Raw genomic sequence first — 23,814 nt, 5'->3', positions numbered from 1 at the left:
TCACCCTTGTGCCATTCCCTTTTGGGCTTTTGCCTGATGTTCCTAGCTGAGCTAAAACTTCTTCATTTTTTTTGTTCTCGGCTGCTTAGTACTGGTTTTGTCCATTTTGTTTTAGTGAAAAATTCTTAATTTTAAAATTTTAACCGTCTTTTTGAAACTCTTCACGGAGAGCTCAATAAAAACACGGCTAAGTCCACTGCATGGCCATACTCCCCAGATGTTATTCTCCTTGACAAATCAGTTCCTGCCTCATTGCTTGGCACCAGTAAATTGAACTACTGTGATTTCCCCAAGCCCAGGTTTGTCTTTCCTCCACAGTTGCACATGAAAACAAATTTCTTGTCTCTGTGACGATCACAAACCAAAATAAAACCTGTTCCCAAGCTTCCTTTGGAGATTCAACAGCTAAATACAAAAGCCAAAAAAAAAAAAGCAGAACAGACCCAGCTTTGGTTCTTGGCCTAATGCAAAACAGACCCAGCTTTGGTTCTTGGCCTAATGCAAAACAGACCCAGCTTTGGTTCTTGGCCTAATGCAAGGTGGATCATCACCACCTATCCTTAGGCCAGAGGAACTGATCAAAAATAGTAATTATCTAAGGCAGCCCAAGAGACTAAATTACATAGAATTTACTGGCTGGCTTTCTTTATTCTACTCTATATAAATGTGCCAAATGATAATCATCCATCATTGGTGTGTCACTCACATTTGTTCCTGGTATTGCCCAATTAAAAAATTTCTTACCCTCATTTAAAAAGCCTCATAGGCTTTACCCATCTTTTTGTGTTTTCCATCTGACCTGCAACAGCTTCCTATTCTATTCACCTCCCTGAGTATTTGGTGTTTCTCCAAATCTTTCTTTTCTAATCAGTTCGAGCCAAAGATCCAATCTTCGAGGTCTCATGATTTGGAATTTCCTCTCTGATCCCCTCCCTTCAGATGCTCCTAAAGATCAGAGATGCAACGAACTGCAGCTTCCAGAATGTACAGCAAAATCAAACAGCTAGAGAAACTCACTAGATTATATACGATTTGTAGATAGATAACTTTATTCATGTCAAGATCCTGGATCAGGACTGAGAGCATAAAGGGGAGAGAGCCAGGAAGTGGCAAATTCTTGGTGGATTCCTGGTAAGAGATGTATGGAGAGATGGAGCCAGATGGGGAAGGATGGCTGAGAGGTGATGTGCAGATAACAAAGGGCAGTAAATTATGGAATCTAATAAGAAAAAAAGTGATCTCTTTCCCTTCAGAAATGCTCAAGTTCAGATTTATTGTCAAAATTCATACACTACATCACATTCAACCCTGTGATTCATTTTCCGGCAGGCCAGACAGAATTTCTATTTGTCAGAAGTGTAAACTGTACTCAAGAAAAAGATATATAAATGAGAGAAATGTAAACAAAATGACTATGCAAATACAGAAAAAAATAAATATTCAGTAATAATGTGAAAAGTAAGAGTCCTTAAATGATTCTCAGTTGAGACTGGTAACTGACAATGTTTTCTTCACTCTTTAAGGCCAACCTTTTCATCTCTCTCCTTAAATATGTCACAACTTTGCCAATGCTTTTATGATGTTTTGCAACATTAATGTTTTCTAAATGAAAATTAAATAAAATCTGTATCAAGTAATGACAAAGTTATCAATTTCGCAGACCGTTCTATTCCCTTAGACAGGGTTCTGAGGTGGATAGTGTGCCAGCTCATTGTGGCTATTGAAGAAGGAAACAGAAATATATACTTCATAAGTAAATGATAAATCAAAAACTCATTTAAATGTATAATTATAATTTACCTTTGGAGATAATTCAAGGGTTACTCATGAGAAAGGAATTATGGTGCATTTTTAAAATTGGCTTTTTGATTGCAAACTGCTAAGCAGCAGATGGCAACTGAATGGTTACAGATAGGAGAAAATCTCTGCTGAACTAGCATTTAGTAAAAGCCTTGGGATTTGTTCCAATTTGCATCTTTAAATATCGAAGAGTTTACATTGAAGGATATACACTTCCAACTGAGATGCTGAATGAAATCAGCAAGGACTTTGCACTATTTTATATAAATAGTAATTCAGAAATTAAGATGGGTTGCGTCTGTTTTCCACTTCCTCACTATGTAATGAAGCAAGGAGTTATTTTGGTACGATAAAATAGCATTGCTTCCCAGCACACTAATCAGGAAAGGTTATGCAGTCAGGGACAGCTGCAACATATTAAAAAATTCACTTCCACTGAACTATACTTGCCTCACAGGACTAAGCCACTGAAAGATGGGTTACATTCTTGGCTATGAAACAGTGAAATGAGAGACAAAACAGGCTGACAGCAGGTGGGAATTAGAACTGAACCTCTGAAACTACACACATCTCAGCAAATACAGGCCAACAACCAATGAAGCTATCAAGATACTTCAAATATGATTTATCAATGGCAAATCCACAGAGAAAGATGTTCACATTACCCTTCATCAGCAATGTACAGTGTGCATCTCACTTCATTAAAAACAACAATGGCAGTGGGCAAGGAGCAGGTATTTTTTTTTCCACCTGCTCCTTACTAAAGCAATGAATTTGTGCTATGAATTTTTGTGGTTGTTTTTCATCTATACACCTGTAAAAGGGATGCAGAAAGCAGGAAGGAGTACCACTGGCGAGCAACCTGAAGAGGAAATCCAAGCCATGTTTCTTCTGGCAACTCTTCTGAGAGATTAAAATCAACAAAGCTCTACTTTAACATACTTCCAGAGTAGACAAGAAGACGTACATAGCTCAGAGATGACAATTTTATTCACAAGGATTCATCTTTTGTCAATCATAGGGCTCCCCAAACCCTGAAGAGAGGATTTAAACCTTAACAAGCCTGATACATCAGAAATATGAATCTCTCTTTCAGGTGTTGATCATCATTTACTGATTCATTTAATGAGGTCATAACCAGATAAGAAAGGAGCAGTGTGAAATAGCAAACAATATAAGCTAGGGACAGTGTGGAAATGGCAAATACATGCAAGGATGGAAAATTGTAGAAACACCACAAATAAACAACTGCAACAGTGACTTACAGTCCTTAGCTCCAAGTCTTCCTCCACATAGTCAAGATGGCATCTGACCTGTTTACTGTGGCGACTTGAGGGAACATGCTGTGGAGGTGTAGGGAAAAGGAATAGAAAAAGGTAGGGAAGGAAGATCTGTTTAAAATCATGCAGAAGGAAATAAACCAAGATTGTTTGCACTGTGGATGCAGAGAAGGAAAAAGGGTGCTTACTGTATCAGTCAGATGCTCTTTAAACCAGCATGCATTTGTACGAGAGTATTATATATTTACAGCCATATACTTAGATATTTACAAAACAGACCAAGAATTATTTTCTTGGATCTTGCAGCATATCTTTAGAATGTCCGGTCAAATTCTTATGAGTGCAGTTAACTTGCCTTACACAAATGCAACGGTGAGCATTACAGAAATACCTGCAGAACAGGAACATTTATCCAATATTTGGTATAATCAAGATTTCAACCCACAGTTATTTTAATTGTAAACTGAACAGTTCATGCTAAAGAAAATCCCTCCATAACTTTGCATCTCTTATATCAAATGCTAATATTCCATGACTTTGCACCTATCATTAGGTGGACACATAAACAGCTTCATCATCTTCAGCTTCTAAGTGCACTGTGGGGCCTATCATATCATTTAATTAATGGTCACTACCTGTTGACTCTAATACATAGAATCAAAGTTCTCATCTTCCAGGTATGGTCATGAAATAAAGGCACTGGTGTAATTTACTCATGAATAAAACAAATGAATGCAACATTATCTTAGTTTTTCGTAAGTATTTTTTGGAGCACAAATGAGAGTATCGTTTGATACAATAGCTGAAAAGCATCAGACCGGTCAATAGAGAGGATCATCACTACAGCTGAGAAGAATGTTGGGGTCTCCCTTTCGTCTAATGACAACATTTACCAGAGTGTTATTTAAATTTGGCTCAAGGAATTATTGAGGACCCTCTACCGTCAAGGAAGTGGTAGAGGAGCATCAAAATCAGGCTGGCAAATAGCTGCTTTCCACAAGCTATTGATGAATAGTATTCTGTAAACTAGTAAATCATCCCCAAATATTAACTGATATATTTATTTATTTAAAATTGTATCTTTACCTATCTATGTGATTTTATGCATTATATGTTGTGTATGTACATGTGCGCACTGTGGTCCAGAGAAACGCTGTTTCATCTGGTTGCATATGTACAATCAGTGATAATAAACTTGAACATTGAAGATTGGAATACATTGCAAAACAAATGAGAAAATCAACAATACAAATATTTGATGAACAGATCAAAAGAGAAAAATCTAGAGAGAATAAATGAAAATGAAATGGGAAGGGAGGAATAAGAGTTTGAAAACTGAATGAAAAGGTAGGCCATCCAGCCCTTCAAGCCTACTTCACCACTCAAGGACAAGGCTCCTGAATCACAATACCACATTCCTGCTTTCTCCATCTTATCCCTCAGTGACCTTAAAATCTATCTGACTCCTCAAAAACAGCTGCCTTAGCCTCTGGGAGAATTCACAAATTCACCATAGAACAATACAGCTCAGAAACAGGCCCCTTCAGCCTTGCTGCATTTTTTGTGCACAATGACAGGCATCTCCCAGTATTCAACCATTTAAATTCCACACCCCACTCCCGCACCAACATGTCTCTCCATGGCCTTATCCACTGCCAAACTGGGACCACCTGCTAATTAAAGGAACAACACACCCAATATTCCACCTGACCACTCTCCAACCAGATGACATTTACGTCAATTTCTCCAATTTGTTTGGGTGCTTGCTTACATTTTTTCATACCTCGATGAAGGGCTCAAACCCAAAACGTTGGCTATGCTATATAAAGTCCACTGTTTGACCCGCTGAGTTTCTCCAGCAATGTTTTTACTTCAACCATGTGTATGTAGACTTTCGTTTTTTTTACTCCAGAAAGGAAAAAAAACTGAGAAGTGAGGGAGAGGGCAAAGGACTTAGAAGGGTGGCTTTCTGACAGGAAGATGAAAGGGGTAGGATTTGGAGGAAAGAGGCTAATGGAAATTGGAAAAGTTGATATTGATGCCACCTGGTTGGAGACTACAGATATTGAATATAAAGTGTTGTTCCTCCAATTTGCCAGTGGCCTCGATTCAGCAGTATGAGGTCACAAACAGATATGTTAGGGTGACAGTGAAATGTGGAATTAAAATAGTTGGTCGATATTTCACCCGTTAATCTGGAGGGGTCATTTACAACATCTGGCGCTCCCGATGTGGCCTCTTTGGTGTAGACTGGGAGATTATTTGTTTAGCACCTTCACTCTGTAAACTGAGTGAAAAAGAATCTCAGGGTTGTATGTACTGTGACAATAAATCTGAAATCTAACAGCAACGATCTCCATCTTCAATGTCATGTATTTCGTATTGGCAATCTCAAATCAGATAGGATTAATATCGACCTCTAATTTTCAACTCCCTACCCTGGACCCTCTCTTTCTCTATCCCTCTGTCTCCTTTCCTCCAGCTCCCTACCCCTTTAGAAACAAACCTGGAGGAACATACAGGTCAGGCAGCATCCATAAAATGGCCCCTAAATTGACCTGAAACATTGACTGATTATTTCTACACATGGATGCCGCATGACCCACTGGATTCCTTTAACAGCAAACTGTTTGTTCAAGATTTGAGCATCTCGAGCTTTTGAATTTCTAGTTTCTCTTTGGATTACTTGTTTAGTAGAAACTGATAATGAATGAAGTAAAAGGGGGCTTTGGACCACTGTTCAGATTATTTAGATACACCAAGTATTTAGATAAACGATCTATAATTTCTGAGAAACATAATAATTGCAGATGTTGGCATCTTGAGTAAACAGAGAAATTGATGGTTATAACTTCAGATATTCTATCCATCATTAACTCAAAATCTGAATTAAAAAAAGAATCATACTAAATAGGGATATAAGTATTTAACTCAATGATCACACATTATATTCTTTGTCACTCAAAAGACTCCCATCATGTTCTCATAAAATGCTCAGATATAGATCCAAGAAAACAATGCAGATAACTTAACACAGCCAAAAACAATACAAAGCTAAATTTTGGACCAAATCAAATTGATAAGTTAAAATACTCTTTTAAAAAGGTAATGTGTTAAGAACAGAGGACTTTCCCAGGCATATTTGATTCAGTTTTATTTTGCATCTAAAAATTGCTGTTTCTCCTTCTTTAATGCTGATTATGGATGAATATAAAATATATGGAAGACATTTCCCTTCTGGGTAGGAAAGGAAGATTAAAAGTTCAGAAAATCAGCTGTCGGGTTTCAATCCAAAATCTAAAATTCCTCTCTGTTGACAGCAAGTGACTCAAGGGCACAACACAATGTCTACCCTAAAGTGGCCAGGTGCAGATTAAATTACAACACACAAAGATCACTTGAGTAGTTCAGTCTGCAAGTGAGCCAGAATTGACACAATATTGTTGCAAATACTGGTGGCACAAGTAGTATGTCAGGGCAGATTGCTTCACCACTGAACATAACAATTCTTTCACTTTGCCCTTCTCCCTGTTAGGATATTTTTTAAAATGTCAAATTACCATAATGTTGTAGAATTACCGTAAATATTTGTGTATAATGCAACCCCCACCCCCCCCCCCACTTTTGAGGGGGAAAAATTTTAGCCCCGTGTATAATACGAACCCCTCCCCTCACCCGCCTGAGTCACGCTGCCATCTCTCACAACACCCCTCCCCTCACCCGCCCGAGTTGTGCTGGCATCTCTCATGATCCCCCCTCCCCTCGGCCGCCCGAGTCACGCTGCCATTCGTCTGCCTGGCGGCCCAAGTCGCACTGCCGTCTACCTCGCCTGCCCACAGAAAACATTTTACTCTTGAGTATAATGCGACCCCGCCCCCCTATTTTTGAGGGGGAAAAGGGGGAAAAGAATTTGCAATATATTCGAATATTTATGATAACCATTTGTTTTAAAAAAAACAGTAGGGTAAAGAGATGAAATAACTTTGTGACTCCAATTAACCAAACTTTCATGTTTGATGTTCATAGAATGTACTAAAATGATGGCAGGACCTCTCAATATCCAATTTTGTTGCTCTGGTAAGAATAAGGATCACAAATCACCACCCAGGAGCCAAACAGTAAGTATTAATTCAGCGTAACATGATTTGCTGTACTATTTCTGTATATTGCAAATACAAATCCTGAAGGAGACCACACGTACTCATTCTCCAGCCACATTAAGGACTCTGCATGACTTCCTCAGTTTCTCCAGCATTTTTGTTGAAACTACAATAACAGCGTCCGCAGACTTACTTGTTTAACTGCAAGCTGTGGCATTGCTTAGCTTAGTTTTTGTTGAGTGAAGGTTATGTGGCTAATGATGTTTGGACATTCAAGTTACCAGAAACTAGGCTTGATAGCAAAACTGAAGCCCAAGAGTTCAAAAAGGTAATGGTTGCGTACCTGAAACTGGGTATAGGACAGAAGCTTAAAGTGATGGTGACTACATATTTCTCCACTTGGAGGGCAATGAGCAGTAGGGAGTCTCCGTGTTCACTGCTGGGAATCACTGTATTTCTTGATATAAACAAAATACTTGGCTTTGGGCATGCAAGATAGTTTTCAATATATTCAGATGTGTGGAGGTACACCATTAGGCAGGCGAACCGGCCCTGCTTGTCACACATGCGGCGGGGCAGCTGGCCAAAATGGCACTATCGGGGGTTTCCTTCCGATCGCGGCACCGGGCTCAGAAGCCCGCGCTTGGGGACCCACGTGACGCCCCGGTGACCAGCGCGGTTCTTAGCCGGGTCCAGGCTGGGAGTACAAGACCAGCCAAGCAGCCTGCAATAAATCAAGTTTTGCTCACTGAACTCAACCAGTCTGAATGTGTGATCCTTCAGTTAGCAGTGTAGCCGCCACTACAATTGGTGACCCCGACAGATTCAAACGTCTTTGAACTCAACATGAACGACCCTTCGATCAACGCTATAGCCATCAAGATTCCTAACTTCTAGGTTCAGGAGCCGGAGACCTGGTTCAGCCACGCAGAAGCTCAGTTTCATCTCCACCAGATTTCATTGGATTTGACCAAGTTTTACCTTGTGGTCGCCGCCCTGGACCAGGCCACCGTCAAATGAGTGCTGCACCTGTTCAGCACCCACCCGCGGAAGTATGGGACCATCAAGCGGGCGCTCACCGGCTCCCTCGGCCTCTCCAGGTGCCAGCGTGCCGCTCAGATGCTGCGCCTTAACGCCTTGGGGAACAGAACTCCAATCGAGTTGATGGACAAGATGCTCGCGCTCATGGGCGATCACACTCTGCCCACTCTTCAAGCGCATCTTCCTCAACCATCTGCCTGAAGACATCCGGTCGTTACTGTCCCAGGAGAGTTTCGTCGACCCTAGGAAGGTTGCTCAAAAGGCTCAGGAGCTATGGCTCAAACGATTCCCGGAGGGCTCAGCAGTCCAGCAGGTTATGAGTCACGGGCAAGACCACACCAAGCCTTCTTCTAGCGCTGCAGTGGAACACCCAGCCCCTGCAAGGACTTCAAAGAGCATAGCCAGAAGCAAGTCATATACTTCAGGCCTCTGCTTCTTCCACCAGAGAAACGAGCAGGCCGGCCGCTGTTAATGGCTGCAGCACCTGGCCAAGAACACAGCCTTCTCCACCTGCAGGATTCAGTCAGTTCCCGACGCTTCCTCATCAACACCGGGGCCCAGATCAGCGTCATAATGGCCACAGCCATCGAGTCCCGGAACCAGCCTCGAGGACCTCCCCTTTGTTCAGCCAATTCAAAGGAGATCCGAACGTAGGGAGACAAGACCATCCACTTCCAGATCGGTCAGCGGAAGTTCTCGTGGACGTTCACCGTTTCGTCCCTTCCAACCACCATCCTGGGTGTCGATTCCCTCATCGCCCACAGACTCCTAGTCAACATTCGAGGTAGGTGACTGGTAGATGCCTGTACCTTCCAATCCGTTCGCCTCAATGCCTCCCACACAGAGCAGCCGCAGATGGCCACGATCAGCACGCCCAAGGGCGAGTTTCAGCATATCCTGGACAAGTTCCCATCCCTCCCAAAACTGCAGTTCTCCGCCGCCTCACCATGCCACGGGGTGTTTCATTACATCCCCACCCAAGGCCCGCTGGTCCACGCAAGGCACGCCGGCACCCGCCAGATAAGCTCCAGATAGCGAGGGAAGAGTTCTCGCATCTCCAGGAGCTGGGGATCATTCGACACTCCAACAGTCTTTGGGCCTCACCACTCCACCTGGTCCCAAAAGCCTCCAGCGGCCGGCGCTCCTGCGGAGATTATCGATGGCTTAACGATGCAACAGTACCTGACCGTTACCCGATCCCTCACATCCAGGACTTTACCACCAACCTGCATGACATGAGGGTATTCTCCAAGGTCGACCTGGTGCACGGGTATCACCGAATCCCGGTGCAACCCGAGGACATACCCAAAATGGCCATCATCACCCACTTCGGCTTGTTCGAGTTCCTACACATGCCGTTTGGGCTCAAGAATGCCGCCCAGACTTTCCAGCGCCTTATGGACACAGTGCGCAGGGATTTGAATTTCGTATTCATTTACCAAGATGACATCCTTGTCACCAGCGGAGACCAGGCACAACACAAGTCTCACCTGCGCACCCTCTTCTCCCGACTGGCCGAATTTGGCCTAACGATCAATCCAGCCAAGTGCCAGTTCGGAAAAGAATCCATGCAGTTCCTGGGCCATACCATCACGGCCAAAGGAGCCACACCTGCTGCTACGAAGGTCGCTGCAATCAGGGAGTTCCCACGCCTAGACAACCTCAAAGGGCTACAGGAGTTCGCGGGTATGGTCAATTTCTATAACCGCTTCATTCCAGGCGCTGCGCGCATCATGCAGTCGCTCTTCGCCTTCATCGCGGCCAAAGACAAGAACTCGCCTGAACTCCAGAGGCCAGCAGAGCATTCAAATCCACGAAAGATGCCCTCACGATGGCTACCCTGCTCGTCCACCCATGCACCGACCTGCATATGGCCCTCTCCGTCGATGCCTCTGCCACAGCCGTCGGTGCTGTCCTGGAGCAGTAGGTGAACAGACAGTAGAAACCACTGGCATTCTTTAGCCGACTTCTTCGCCCACCAGAGCGCAAGTATAGTGCTTTCGATTGCGAGTTGCTGGGCGTGTACCTGGTGGTGCGTAATTTCCGCTATTTCTTGGAGGGGAGGCCTTTCACCATTTTTACCGACAACAAACGTCTCACTCAGGCACTCGCTATGGCAAGAGATCCCTGATCGGCCTGCCAACAGCATCACCTCTCCTTCGTGTCGGAGTTCACCACCGACATTCGGCACAAGGCGGGGAAAGACAACATGATCGCCGACGCACTCTCACGACCGGCCATTTGTGCGCTGACACCCAGCCTCAATTTCGACCAGCTCACCTGGGACAAGAAGTCCGACGAGGAGACGCGGGCCTTCAGGACTGCCATCACAGGCCTGCGGTTCTAGGACCTCCTGATTCCCCACGGTGAGGGCACCATCCTGTGCGATGTCTCTATGGGCACTCTGCGACCAGTGGTTCCCCAGCAGTAGCGCAGACAAGTCTTCCACCATATTCATGACCTTTCCCATCCTTCCATCAGGTCCACAGTCCGTATGGTGGCAGAATGTTTCATCTGGCACGGGCTTTGGAAGCAGATTCCGGACTGGGCCAGAACCTGCACCCATTGCCAGCTTTTCAAGGTACACAGGCACACCAGAGTGCCTGTACAAGATTTTGAACACGTCTGGGAACAGTTCAGCCACATATATATGGACACCATCGGTCCCTTACCCGTTTCCCAAGGTAATTGGCCCGAGGCAATCCCGATGCCTCCACAGACTCCTGCTCCCGGGCGTTTTTGAACTGTTGGGTTGCCCGGTTTGGCTTCCCGACCACCTCACCAGTGATTAGGGCGCACAGTTCACCTCTGTGCTCTGGGCACAGCTTGCCAACAGGCTGGGGATCGAGCTACATCACACCATGGCCTATCACCCACAGGCCAATAGGCTAGACGAGCGATTGCACCGCCACCTTAAGTCGGCACTTGTGGTCCGCCTCACCAGCCCTGACTGGGTGGACGAGTTGTCTTGGGTGCTCCTGGGCATCCGCTCGACACCCAAAGAAGGCCTACAGGCTGATCGATGGTGCACCGCTAGCCCTACCCGGTGAGTTAATCAACGCACCTCACAACCCCCAGCAGTCACCGCACGGTCTACTTTCCCGCCTCCAGGCTCAGTTGGACTTCTTCACACCCCCACCGCCGCCCAGATATGGCACACGGGCCTCTTATGTTCCCAGCGAGCTGTGCTCAACAGAGTACGTTTTTATCAGACGGGGCCCATCCACAGCACCTCTACAAAGACCATACGAAGGGCTGCACAAAGTCATCCAGCATTCAGGATCCACTTTCACACTGGACATCAGTGGTAAGAGGGAACTGTTTACGGTGGTCAGGTTAAAGCCAGCCCACCTTGACTCCACTGAACCAGTAGTTGTGGCCCAACCCAAGAAGCGAGGCCGCCCGGCAAAAAAGGACATTGGCGCCAGTTCTGGGGTGGGGGGGGGGCTGTGTTATGGTACGTCATTAGGCAGGTGAACACACGTGGCGGGGCAGCTGGTCAAAATGGTGCCGTCTGGGGTTTTCTGAGCACCGGGCTCAGAATCCCGTGCTTGGGGACCCATGTGACGCCCCAGTGACGTCAGGGCCCCCCAGCGCAGTTCTCAGCCAGGTCTGAGCTGGGAGTATAACACCAGCCAGGCAGCCTGCAATAAATCAATTTTTACTCACTGAACTCAACCCGTCTGGATGTGTGATCCTTCAGTTGGCAGTGTACCGCCGCTACAATATAAACAAAAGACCTGGCTTTGGGCATGCAAGATATTTTTCAACATATTCGGATGATTATAACAAATAATTTAGCAAACTGAGGAAAGTTGTTTCAAACTTAAAAATCTCAGGATGTGAATACTGTTGGGAAGACCAAAGCGCTATTGTCAATTTCTAATTCGCTATTGTCAATTTCTAATTTCCTTGAGGAAAATAGTTAGTGTGCTGTCTTCTTTGACATATGTATTTTATGTGATGAAGATATTCCTTTGATGATGTTAGAAGGGAATTTAGGACTTTGAACTGGTGACAGCGAAGAAATAGCCAAACAGTTCATTGTCCCCTGTCACCATTATTCCTGGGAATAGAAACTTCGTGGTGTTGGATATTCCTTGTTAAGTTGCTATGATGCATTTTGTGAATGATGTTTGCTGAATGGTTGCTTGTGATGGAGGAAATGAATGTTTGAGAAGATAGATGGGATGTTAATTAAGCAGACAGATTTAATTTGGATGATTTAATCTTTGAACACCTAATAGCCTGAATACGCCTGAGACTGTTGATGTCAGAAGCTAAGCAGGCTCAGGACGGATCAGTATTTGGAGGGAAGACTGTCTAGGAACACTAGATGCTGTAGGTTTCTGTGAGGGGCACTGGCCAAACTGATGACTCTCTTGTCTGCCTTCTGGTAGACAAAAGTTAAAGAATTTCATGTATGTTACATTCTAAATGTAGTATTACGTGACCACAATGGAACCTTTACCTTTAAAAATGTGTATTCCATCACATTTCTGACATGTTAGAGAACCAGGAGATGAGTCACTTGCCAAAGGGTAATCAGCCATTGACCTTATCTCATATCCACAATAATTATATGATTAGCCAAATTAACTAATGGGGGGGGGGGGGGGGTGGCTCAATTATGGTTATTTCAATGAATATCAAGGGTCTTGTTGGAGATGATCATTGCCTGGCATCTGTTTTTCATGTCTTGCTACATTCAGTCACATAAATAAACTGTGTTAGTTCCTTGTATATTCACTTTTTCCCAGCTGAACATCAATCTTGGGTCCAAACTTAACAAAGAATAGCAAATGTGCTGGTGGGGTAATTGAGGGTGAAGAATTGCAGAGTACATTTAATATCAGGAACAAAAAAGCTTCACATGACCAAAGAAGTTAGTTTTCTTCTCTTTGGAATAGAGAAATTAAAGGAGAGATTTGATGAGGATATCTCACACACTGCTTCAGTAAATAATCAGAGCATATAGGTTTAAACTAAATAGCAAGTGAACTAGAAGGAAGGAGATATTTTATTCTGATATTGCTTGCAATTTAAAAATATTATGGTGTGAATTAAAACATCATTAAAGAATCAACAGTATTTTTGAAAAGCAGCTTAATATTTGAAAAGGAAGATTCAGCAGGGCTTTAAGGAAAGAACCAATGGACTGAGTGGTTTGCTATTCTGTTGGATTATTCTTAAATTCTGTCATTTCACAATTAACTGTGGGGGTATCATGGCTGAGTCTGATCTGACCCCAGTTTGGCACCTAGGAGTTACTGATCATGATCAAAATGGAGGCTGTGACTGAGTTCTCCCCATTCCTAATGCAGTTATTCATGGCTTCCTGCACTCATTCATGCAGAGATCAGTCAGCAAAGACTGAAAAATTAATGGCATAGTTACACTAATGCATGAAAATAAATCAGTATAAACTTCATACTAGTTGAGATACTAATTGGTGTACAGATATGCTATCTCCAGACTCAAAACGTTCCCCTATTTTACAGATAGGTGCTGAGTTGTGGTATGTCCAAATCCAAGTTTCAAGCCTACTGTAAGCTAGCTGGTTGAGAATTCAAAGAACTATACAGGTAGTCCCTGACTTACGACCATAATGGGGATCAAAGAATCTCGGAACGGACGCAAGTCGGAAACGTGCCCACATGCGTTAAGTACTGAAGTCTTCAAGCAAACTTTTTAATTAAAATTTTTTTCATCGTACATTTGATGATAACAACTTAAAGCTTCCTGAATTTATTGATCAACCTTGGTGAACCTTTCCATATTCTGATCCATGCTTACTTTGTCGGCATTCCAGGATCCTGGGCCATTTTGATTCCTATGCGCATGACCGAGTCATCTGTTAGCACATGCGCGAGCCTCAGTCAGTTCACATATTGGAGTTTTGTTGGCATTTGCACGAGAGTTAAGCCTCCTGACGATATTGAAATCGCATCCTTAACTCTCGCACATGAGCCAATCGAACTACAATACGCGATCCCACTGTGCATGTGCCTAACGAAGATCCGCATTCGCACAGGAATCAAGATGGCCACGCCCAGAACACTGACTAACAAGGTAAGTACACACATTTTGGCTCTTACATACCCTGTATTCCTGTTGTAGCTTGTTAAATACAATATAAACCGTGTAAATTTTATGTTTTTAATATATAATACTTTTTAATTCAGTCGTAGGTGCAGATGATTGTAAGTCACATAGGTTGTAAGTCAGGGACTACCTGTATTGCCAAATTGACAGCAAAGATAAAATCCTTTTTAACCGCACACACTTGATGGGACCAGAAGAAATAAGGAAAGCAGGGAAACAACAGAAGTAATAGATCACCTATGATCTTGCTATCGAACATGATATCAAGGATAGCAGCATGCCTGAATTCTCAACTTACTCATCCTTTCTAATGCAATTTAATTTGCCAACAGATATACAATTTAAATCTGCATGTAACACAATGGTATAACTATAATGAAGTAATTATCTCTTTACTACCTCTGTGGTAGGTTGACCTTGATGGTTCAAATCGAGATCCTGTGGTCGAGTAACCTTGTCAATGTCCAAAGAATCCTGGCTTGATGTAGCAGAGGTAATACTGGATCGAGATGAAGTACTAGTTGAGCGAATATCTGCATCACTGACAGTTCCAGCCGATCCTGTTCGCCTATGTTGACTGGACTCATTGGGCTTTCTATCATGAGTCATGGAGCTGGTCTGACGTGCTGCTTCATCCATACTGATGGAGGCCTGTTCCAGTTGGGCAGTGATATCATCTAGAGAAAAGTTGGAATGTAAAGATTTGGGACTTCTTGTTGAAGATCCTTTCAAACTTCCATGCTTAGTTGTCTGATTAGTGGACTGTTTCTGAACTGGTTTGGTTTCTTTGCTGTGCATCTTCCCAGGAATCACCTCCTTGTGAGATTTTTTCACAACACTGTCTTGTCTGGAAGGTTCCTTATTGATACTACTGAGCTCCTGTTCCATCGAGCAGAGATCTGCCATAAGTGCATCCAGATCCACTCCATCTCCTTGGCTCAGAGCCTCTGAAAGTGACACAGCACAAATAAAATTAGACAAAGAAAAAGATGTCCACATATCCTGATGATCAACAGAAATGATGCCACTCCTGGCGCTGATCAACAGGAATGGAAATCTGGATCAGATTGAAGTCACATTTGGAGTGAAGATGACCATGTTTCATTCCAAGATAAAGATGTTTTTTGGATATTCCTCCAATCTAGCAATTTACAAGGGATCTACACTAAGCACAGATAATGGTGGAGCAAGAGGTGATTAGAGCAGAAAGGCAACTTTGTGTTATCCTTAACTCATCTGGAACAAGTCAAAAATAACTGGGGTTCAATACACCAATCTAAGTAGAATGAATGGACAAAGATCATACCACAATAAAATAGCGACAGAAAGTACACCCACCCCACCTCCCCCAAGCACAACCAGTATGGGGAATAAAAGCACAGAGATAATGGAGGAACTCAGCCAGCCTCGCAGTGTCCATAGGATGCAAAGATATCTTACTGATATTTCAGGCCTGAGCCCTTCTTTTCCAGTAACTCTGTGTTTTTACTACAATCATAATGTCTTTAACATTTCATGTTTCATTTCAACCAGCAGGTGGAGCTAGGAATGCGAAAGTGTACAGGGAAACATCCAGTTCCAGTCCCTTTCAATGCTGTGCCTTGGAAAAAAAATGACATTAGCAATAAGTTATTCCTTTTTTTACCATTTCCCATGCATTTTGACCTTTGTGCTTTGCTCAGTGGATACATATTTTTGGTCATTTGGCCAGTTTTCAGATAAGATACATATAATACACAAAAGTGCTAATGGTTCAGGCCTGAATGAAATGTTTCAGTCAGCAATATGGAAAAAAACACCTGAATAAAAAGTGTGGAGTGGTTAACAAAGATAAGCGTATACAGAGCCGTTGTCATACCCACACTCCTGTTCGGCTCCGAATCATGGGTCCTCTACCGACACCACCTACGGCTCCTAGAACGCTTCCACCAGCGTTGTCTCCGCTCCATCCTCAACATCCATTGGAGCGCTTACACCCCTAACGTCGAAGTACTCGAGATGGCAGAGGTCGACAGCATCGAGTCCACGCTGCTGAAGATCCAGCTGCGCTGGATGGGTCACGTCTCCAGAATGGAGGACCATCGCCTTCCCAAGATCGTGTTATATGGCGAGCTCTCCACTGGCCACCGTGACAGAGGTGCACCAAAGAAAAGGTACAAGGACCGCCTAAAGAAATCTCTTGGTGCCTGCCACATTGACCACCGCCAGTGGGCTGATAACGCCTCAAACCGTGCATCTTGGCGCCTCACAGTTTGGCGGGCAGCAACCTCCTTTGAAGAAGACCGCAGAGCCCACCTCACTGACAAAAGGCAAAGGAGGAAAAACCCAACACCCAACCCCAACCAACCAATTTTCCCTTGCAACCGCTGCAATCGTGTCTGCCTGTCCCGCATCGGACTTGTCAGCCACAAACGAGCCTGCAGCTGACGTGGACTTTTTACCCCCTCCATAAATCTTCGTCCGCGAAGCCAAGCCAAAGAAAAAACATATTTTTGGTCATTTGGCCAGTTTTCAGATAAGATACATATAATACACAAAAGTGCTAATGGTTCAGGCCTGAATGAAATGTTTCAGTCAGCAATATGGAAAAAAACCGAAAAGACACCTGAATAAAAAGTGTGGAGTGGTTAACAGGCAAAAAGTAATAGGTGGACACAGGTGGGAAGGTAGAAGAGAAAGTTGAGAAGTGATTAGGGGAGGGGGCAGAGGGCTAAGAAGAGTAGCTCTCTGAGGAAGTGGGAGAGGAGCTGCAGGACAACAGATTGCTTAAGGAAAGAAAAAATGACTGGGGGCAGTGCGTTAATGGAAATTGAGAAGTCAATATTGATGCTGTCTGATTTCAGGCTGCCAAAATGGAAGACAAGGTGTTGTTCCTCCAATTTGTTGGGGCGTTGATTTGGCATTAAATGGGACCATGATGTTTTTGCTGTTCACTGTTTTGGGTCCCAAAAATGTGGCGAGAGTGAAGTAAATACAAGTCAATATCCCTCTTCTTGCCAATAAAGAGGTAGGTACCAACAGAGCGATTGGTTTCTTTGTAAGGTCTTGTTCAACGAGTAAAAGGGTGTCAGAACTGTCATCTGGCCTCAGCAAGGTGAAGGTCAATGCACAGTTTACAACAGTATCACCCTTGTCTGCAAGTTTGATAGTGAGGTTGGGATTGGTGCGGAGAGAATGGAGAGCATTGCATTTCGAAGGGATAATATCTGAATAGGGTTTTTTTAAATATTTTATTTAAAAATTTTAAAAACCACAATTACATTTCAATTAATAATGGATTATATATATAAAAAGAAATACATGTGGTATATAAATCTAATCCCTCCCTACCACCCTCCTCCCTCCCTCCCATCTACCCCCTAAAAAGAAAAGATTATCAAAGTTGAAATAGAAATTCAAATCAATTGCTGGTTCCTCTGCATCGCGATGTGTGCCGCCACACAATCAACTTTTAATTTCTTAATATTAGTTAACACTCTCTCATTTTTAATTGGATTATTGAGCCCATTCACATTAAATGTAGCAAATTTTAAATTAGCCATCTAATTTCATAAAGATCTCAATCTGTGCACCAGGGTCTCCATCCAGATAAAAATTATTAATCCAAATCTCCTCAATGAATAAAAGAAAAAAACAAAAACATACTCAAAACAATATATTTCCCCTTTAAGTACTAAAAATACTACTCCCCTTATAACACCGGTAGCGGGCTAAGCCACTAAATGAGCGATGGTGTCAGGTGAGCTACAATGAGATTTTGCATCTCTCCCGAACAGAAATAACAGAAAAAACACAATAAATTCAGGTCTGATAAGCATCCTCCAAGTCTCTATTCACTTGTTCATCATCAATCAAGATCTCTTCAGAATCACTTGATTCCTTTTTTTGCATCTCCTCCAATCGATTCTTCTTTTTCTCCTTCCGAACACCATTACCATTCTTCTTAGCAACTCTCTTCGATTCTTGAGAAGACGAACACCGACTCTTTGTAAGATTGGGCAAATAATTAGCAAAAATCAATGCATCTCCATCATCCTCAAAAAATGAGATTCATATTCCCCATAAAAATAACTTTTATAACAGCAGGGAATCTAAAAGCAAATTTATAACTCTTCTGCCAGAGGACTGTTTTCGCCAAATTAAATTCTTTGTGTCTTTTAATAATATTTTGGCTAAGATCCGCATTTAAAAAAGTCTTCTGTTCTGAACCATGAATGGACCTCCATGCTTCCGTGTGCTTTGAACTGCCAATCCTTAGAATTAATTCTCTATCCTGATAACGTAAACACCTGACCAAAACAGATTGAGGTGGTTGACCAGGCAGAGGTTTCCTTCTATGGGCTCTATCCAGTTCCAATCCATTTGGAAGCAAATCTGCTCCTAAGATATCAGATATCCATTTTTGAAAGAATTTAACTGGTTCAGAGCCTTCAAAATCTTCTGGCAAACCCATTATCTTCACATTATTTTCCGGCTCTGATTCTCCAATGAATCAATTTTCTTCAGTAAATCATTTTTCTCTATCCTCCATCCAGTAAAAGAATCATCAAAAGTATTCAACTTTTGTTGACACTGATCAATATCACAAACAGAATTCTCCAGCTTACCTTCCATTTTCTTAACCTTCTCTTGTACTTTATCCACAACTTTTGCATATTTTGCAACATTAGCTTTAACAGTTGAAATATCTGCCATCACATTTTGAAAGCTTATTATTCAAAATAGTCTTTATGTTTAGCTAAATGCCTACCCTAAGCTGCAACAGGTATTTCTTCTTGTTCACTAAATTGCAATTCTTCTGAACTTGATTCTTGAAATTCTTCTGCTGCTCCTGCTCCCAGTTCTTCTGCTTCCACCACCATTACTTTTTATACTTTCCACACCGCCCCCCCCCCCCACCCCCGGGTCTTAGAACCATCCAGTCTCGCTGGACTGGCAAGCACCAGCCCCTCCCTCCCCGCCCACGGGAGAAAAATACGAGGAATAGTGCGCATGTGCGAAGACTCTTCAGTTTCTTCAGAAGAATGTCGCTTTGTGTCAGCACTATCTTGTCCAGGGCTCTGCAGCTCATGCAACAGTGTTATCCTTAGGGTAGCCAGCTGTCATTGCTAGGAGCAAGGAGGAACATTACCTGAGTCGCCTGAATCCAGCTCCGAGGTAGGCTGCACCTCTTCCATGCTCACCAGTTGTTTTAAAATTGTTTTTTTTCATGGTTTGAGCTCTAGTTTTGCTTCATAATTATTTCCAGCTGTTCCAATAATACACTATTAAAATGTATATATTTAAAGGGCATTTCTAAACGGGTTTTTCACAAATCCACCGGGAGAAATGACTACCCACATTTTTCTCCTACGTCATCACACCACGCCCCCCCCCTCCGCCATATTATAAATTTTAAAATAAATAACTCGCCACTCACCCAACAGACCCCAGCTCCACAGCAGTTTCTAAAAATGAATAACATTTCCAAGTAATGGAAAGCAAGAACCCCCTAAAAAAATAGAAAAAAAATCCCCCCAAAAAAGTACTGATATATAAAAACCAGTACTACTCCCCTCCATTATACAGGAAGTGGCCTTCGTCACTAAGTGGCATGCGGCTGTAGAAGGAGAGGACAAAAAGTCTGGCTCCCCCGTAACAGAATATAAAAAGCATATATCATTTAATCAAGTATGGTAAGCTTCTTTGAGATCTTTACTTGATCATCATCAATGTCAATTGATACCCTGTGCTCCAGCATTTGAGATCTATCTTGCAGTTTATCTTGACTCAATTTGGGTTGTTGAGAAGGATAACTTTGAGTAGCATTTTGTTTATTATCAGGCAATGAATTAGCAAACTCCAAAGCTTCATTCTAGTCAGTAAAAAAATCATGATTGATTTTCTCCCAAAAAAACTATGTACAGCTGTGTAATGAAGAGCAAATTTATATGTGACAGAATATAGATATGTTTTTGGGAGAGGTGTGGGACAGGTTTGTTACTGTAGGTCACATACAAACATTTTAAAACAGATCTTATTTAAAATACTGGAGCTCTGCTCATGCTAGACATGTTGGCCCCATAACTTTTGCAGAAGCTTTGGAGAGTGCCCAAGAAACTAATGGATTGTTGTTACAAAAAGGCTACAGATGAAAGAACATCAGAGCTGCATTCTGTTTGGGAGTGTAACTTGCTGTACGAAGAGGGTCATGTGGTTTTGCAAGCAGAGAGAGACAAACAGGCTTTCTCTCTGAGAGAGAGAGAGAGAGAGAGAGAGAGGCACAGATCAGTTCCACAGTTTTATAGTAAGCAGCAGCAACTGGAAGCTTGTGGAAAACCCCATTTGGAAGATGGGTAGCAGTGCTTAGTTCAGTCTGGTCAAAGCCCTTGTAGTTCATGGAAGAGTAGAGGACTGGCTGTCTAATGTTTCACTTGGAATAAGAGAAACAAATAGGCACTCTGTGGTGACCTGAAAGAAAGAGTTTATCATCTGGAGAACCCTGAGGGGGCAAGTTTCTTCGGCAATACCCTGAAGTGGCTGATTAAAAAAGGAATCAGTTGTGGGTGTCAGCGTACAATGAATCTCTCTCTGAAAACCGACAACAACCTTCCTGAGCGGTAACCATTTACCTTTCAAGCACCAAAGCCTGGTGAAGATTCATAAATGTTAAATTCTGTGCACGGTCTAAGAATTGCCTGCAACCAGTGAACTTAGAGGAACGAGAAGTGAGATTGGACTGTGAATCAAATAACTTTTCTAAACTTAAACACACATTACATACAAGTGCGCTTAGAATTAGAAGGGGGTTAAATTAGGTTTGTTAAGTTTGATCCTGTTTTCATGTTTAAAGATAATTAAAAGCAACTTTTGTTTAAGTAACCCTTTGTCTTGGTGAATATCTATTGCTGCTGGGTTTTGGGGTCCTCTGGGCTCATAACACATATCCATTTTTCCACAAAAGAGATTTTGCTGCATTAAATTCGTTCCTTCTTTTAACAATGGACGTTCTCAAACCTGTGTCGAAAAACACTATTATTTCCAATCATTAAAGGATCTTGCTGTTTTCTAGCATTTTGGACTGCTCCTTATCTTGGTAACTTAGACATCTAATTAAGATAGAGCATGGTGTTTGCCCCAGAAATGTTTTTATTTCTAATAGTCTATGAGCTCTATCCAATTCCAATCCATTCATAAAGTTTTCAGGACCCAAAATTTCAGGAATCCATTTTTGAAAAAAACTGTACTAGATTAGGACCAGGCAGTTCTACAATTTTGACATTATTTCTACAATTATGATTTTCCAGTACATCAATTTTCTGTAAAAGTTCTTTCCTTGGAACTTCCCAGGCTGTAAAAATCTTCCATTTTTTTTAACTGTATCTTTACATTGTTCCACATTATGATGATAATCCTGAATATCTTCTTCAATCTTCTGAACTTTAGCTTTAACTTTATCCACAGTTTTAGCATATTTTGCCATATCAACTTTAATAGAACTCATTTAATCTTTAAGATATTCATATTGTGTATTAGATTCAGTTTCCATACAATCACATTGCCGATTCATTTGAATGGACAATGCTTTAATTTGTTCTGAAAGCATAGAAAACTGAGCTGAAGAATCTACAATTTGAGATGTCGTTTGAAAAGTTTCAATTTGTCTTCTTCCATACCTTGCAATAGGTTGGGGGCCTTGTCCATAGTATATTGCTTCTGCTCCCTCCGATTCTAAAACTTCTTCCTCTTCTATTCTTATTTCTTCCTCTTCTTCGTCAGTTGATGTTGCAGTCTGTTTTATTTGTCTCTGGATCTTTTGCTTAGCCCTAGTATGACGTTGAGATGTTGATTCAGTCTCATGCATGCGCAGTTGTTCCTGTGACAACATTTCAAAAACTCTCTTCTGAACTCCAGCACCACCTTCGTCAGCTTCCCAGGGAAGTGGTGCTGGAGTAACATTTACTTTAGCCATCGCTTGTCACGTTGATCTCAGCAGGCTCTATCAGTAAGGTAGGCCCCACTTATTCAATCATACTGACCTCTTTAAAAGTTGTTTTCTTCAGTTTGAGCCTTTGATTTCTTCATAGTGAGTATAGATAACTTTAAAACAAGTCTCAATGTTGAAACATTTTTTTTAAATTCTATTCGTGTTTTAATTAATTTTGCCAGGAGTGGCATATTTTTACGTCTCCAACCAATGCCATCACGTCACGTCCCCCAATATTTGAACAGGTGACTGGAATGGTGAAGTTGAGATGGTTTATGTCTCAGTGATTGTTGGAAATGAAAAGATCCAAAGTGGGGAGAAATGTCTGGTATCATGGCCTGTGCAGAAACTCTGAAGTGAAAGGGGATAGGGGGATGAAGCTAAAGCCTCCACTGAGGACAGGGCAGTGTTTGGGGGGGGGCGTGGGGGGGAAATGTGGAAGGTTGTGAAGATCAGAGGAGATAGTGAAGAACAAGCAGGAATTTAAGCAAGGGTCAGTGGGTGTAAGATGCATATCAGTTTTCTCAGGTATATATCTCAAAATGGAATAAGGCAAGAAATATTGACAGCCAAGGCCCATCTTACATTTGCATGAGATACACATACAGGCAACATTTAACAGAGACCATTAGTTAGCTATCAGGAACAATTTCATAAAAGTTATGTTCCAAGAGGCAGTAAATGCTTTGAGAAAACAAGGAGAGAAAATAGATTGCAGGCTTGGATCACCTGGAAAAAGAAGTTTATCTTAGATACCTGGAAAAAGGTTTTTATATTCCTAACATTTAGTCAGCATGGCTAATGTAGTGGTTAGTGCCATGCTATTACAGCGGCAGCAACACAGATTCAAATCTGGTGCTGTCTGTAAGGAGTTTGTACATTCTCCTGGTTTCTTCCCATCCTTCAAAATATATGGGAGTTGTAGGTTAATTGGGTGTCATGAGCTCAAGGCCCAGAAGGCCTGTTACTATGCTATATCTAAATTTAAATTAAATATAAACAGACCTGTATTTTCATCACATCTTTCAGGACACCCAAGACTGGTTTACATTCAATGGACTGCCCAAAGTGAATGCTGGAAATAAAAGCAGAAACTGCTGAAATATTCAGCGGGACCAGAGAGAATTTTTAAAAAAACTCAAAAACTGCAGATGCTTGAACCTGAGCAAATAATGAGCTGTTGTATGAAATTGGCAGGTCAGGCAGCATTCATGAGAAGAAATGGTCAGTCAACTTTCAGGTTGGAAACATTCATCGAGCCTGAAGTGTGAAGGGGAGATATCAACTCCATCGATGGGTGGAATAAGATCGGTAAGGGCTAAAAGGTGAAAGGGTATTGGACAGAAGGTATGGGAGATGGAGAGACCATTAGGAGGGGAGATGGTTAGAGATAAAAATAAGAATGAGGGTATTTACAGATATGAAACAGCAGAACAGGATAGAAATGGGGTTACCTCAAATTAGAAAAATCTGTGGGTTTAAGGTTGTCCAGGAGGAATACATGTTGCCACTCAGGCTTGCG

General features: G+C 42.3%; 1 protein-coding gene across 22 annotated transcripts in view; it reads right to left on the bottom strand.

The window, feature by feature from the left end:
• LOC138761720 (ras-associated and pleckstrin homology domains-containing protein 1-like) overlaps positions 1 to 23,814 on the bottom strand; it is a 285,406-nt gene that overhangs the window by 107,077 nt on the left and 154,515 nt on the right. For 20 of the 22 annotated variants that reach the window (XR_011356453.1, XR_011356454.1, XM_069934330.1 and 17 more), the window contains 2 exons: positions 14,726 to 15,273; positions 3,066 to 3,143 (listed from right to left, as the gene is read on the bottom strand). Coding sequence is in view for 20 of the 22 variants with exons in the window: in XM_069934330.1 (XP_069790431.1) it covers positions 3,066 to 3,143; positions 14,726 to 15,273 (626 nt within the window). In the remaining 2 variants the exon portion in view is untranslated. The remainder of the gene's footprint in view (positions 1 to 3,065; positions 3,144 to 14,725; positions 15,274 to 23,814) is intronic. The other 2 variants (XM_069934333.1, XM_069934346.1) reach the window with 1 other exon arrangement.

The sequence above is a fragment of the Narcine bancroftii genome, chromosome 4 (assembly GCF_036971445.1).
Source record: "Narcine bancroftii isolate sNarBan1 chromosome 4, sNarBan1.hap1, whole genome shotgun sequence".
Lineage (NCBI taxonomy): Eukaryota > Metazoa > Chordata > Chondrichthyes > Torpediniformes > Narcinidae > Narcine > Narcine bancroftii.
The sequence above is the reverse complement of the archived record's forward strand: the minus strand, read 5'-3'. Positions and strand labels throughout refer to the sequence as shown.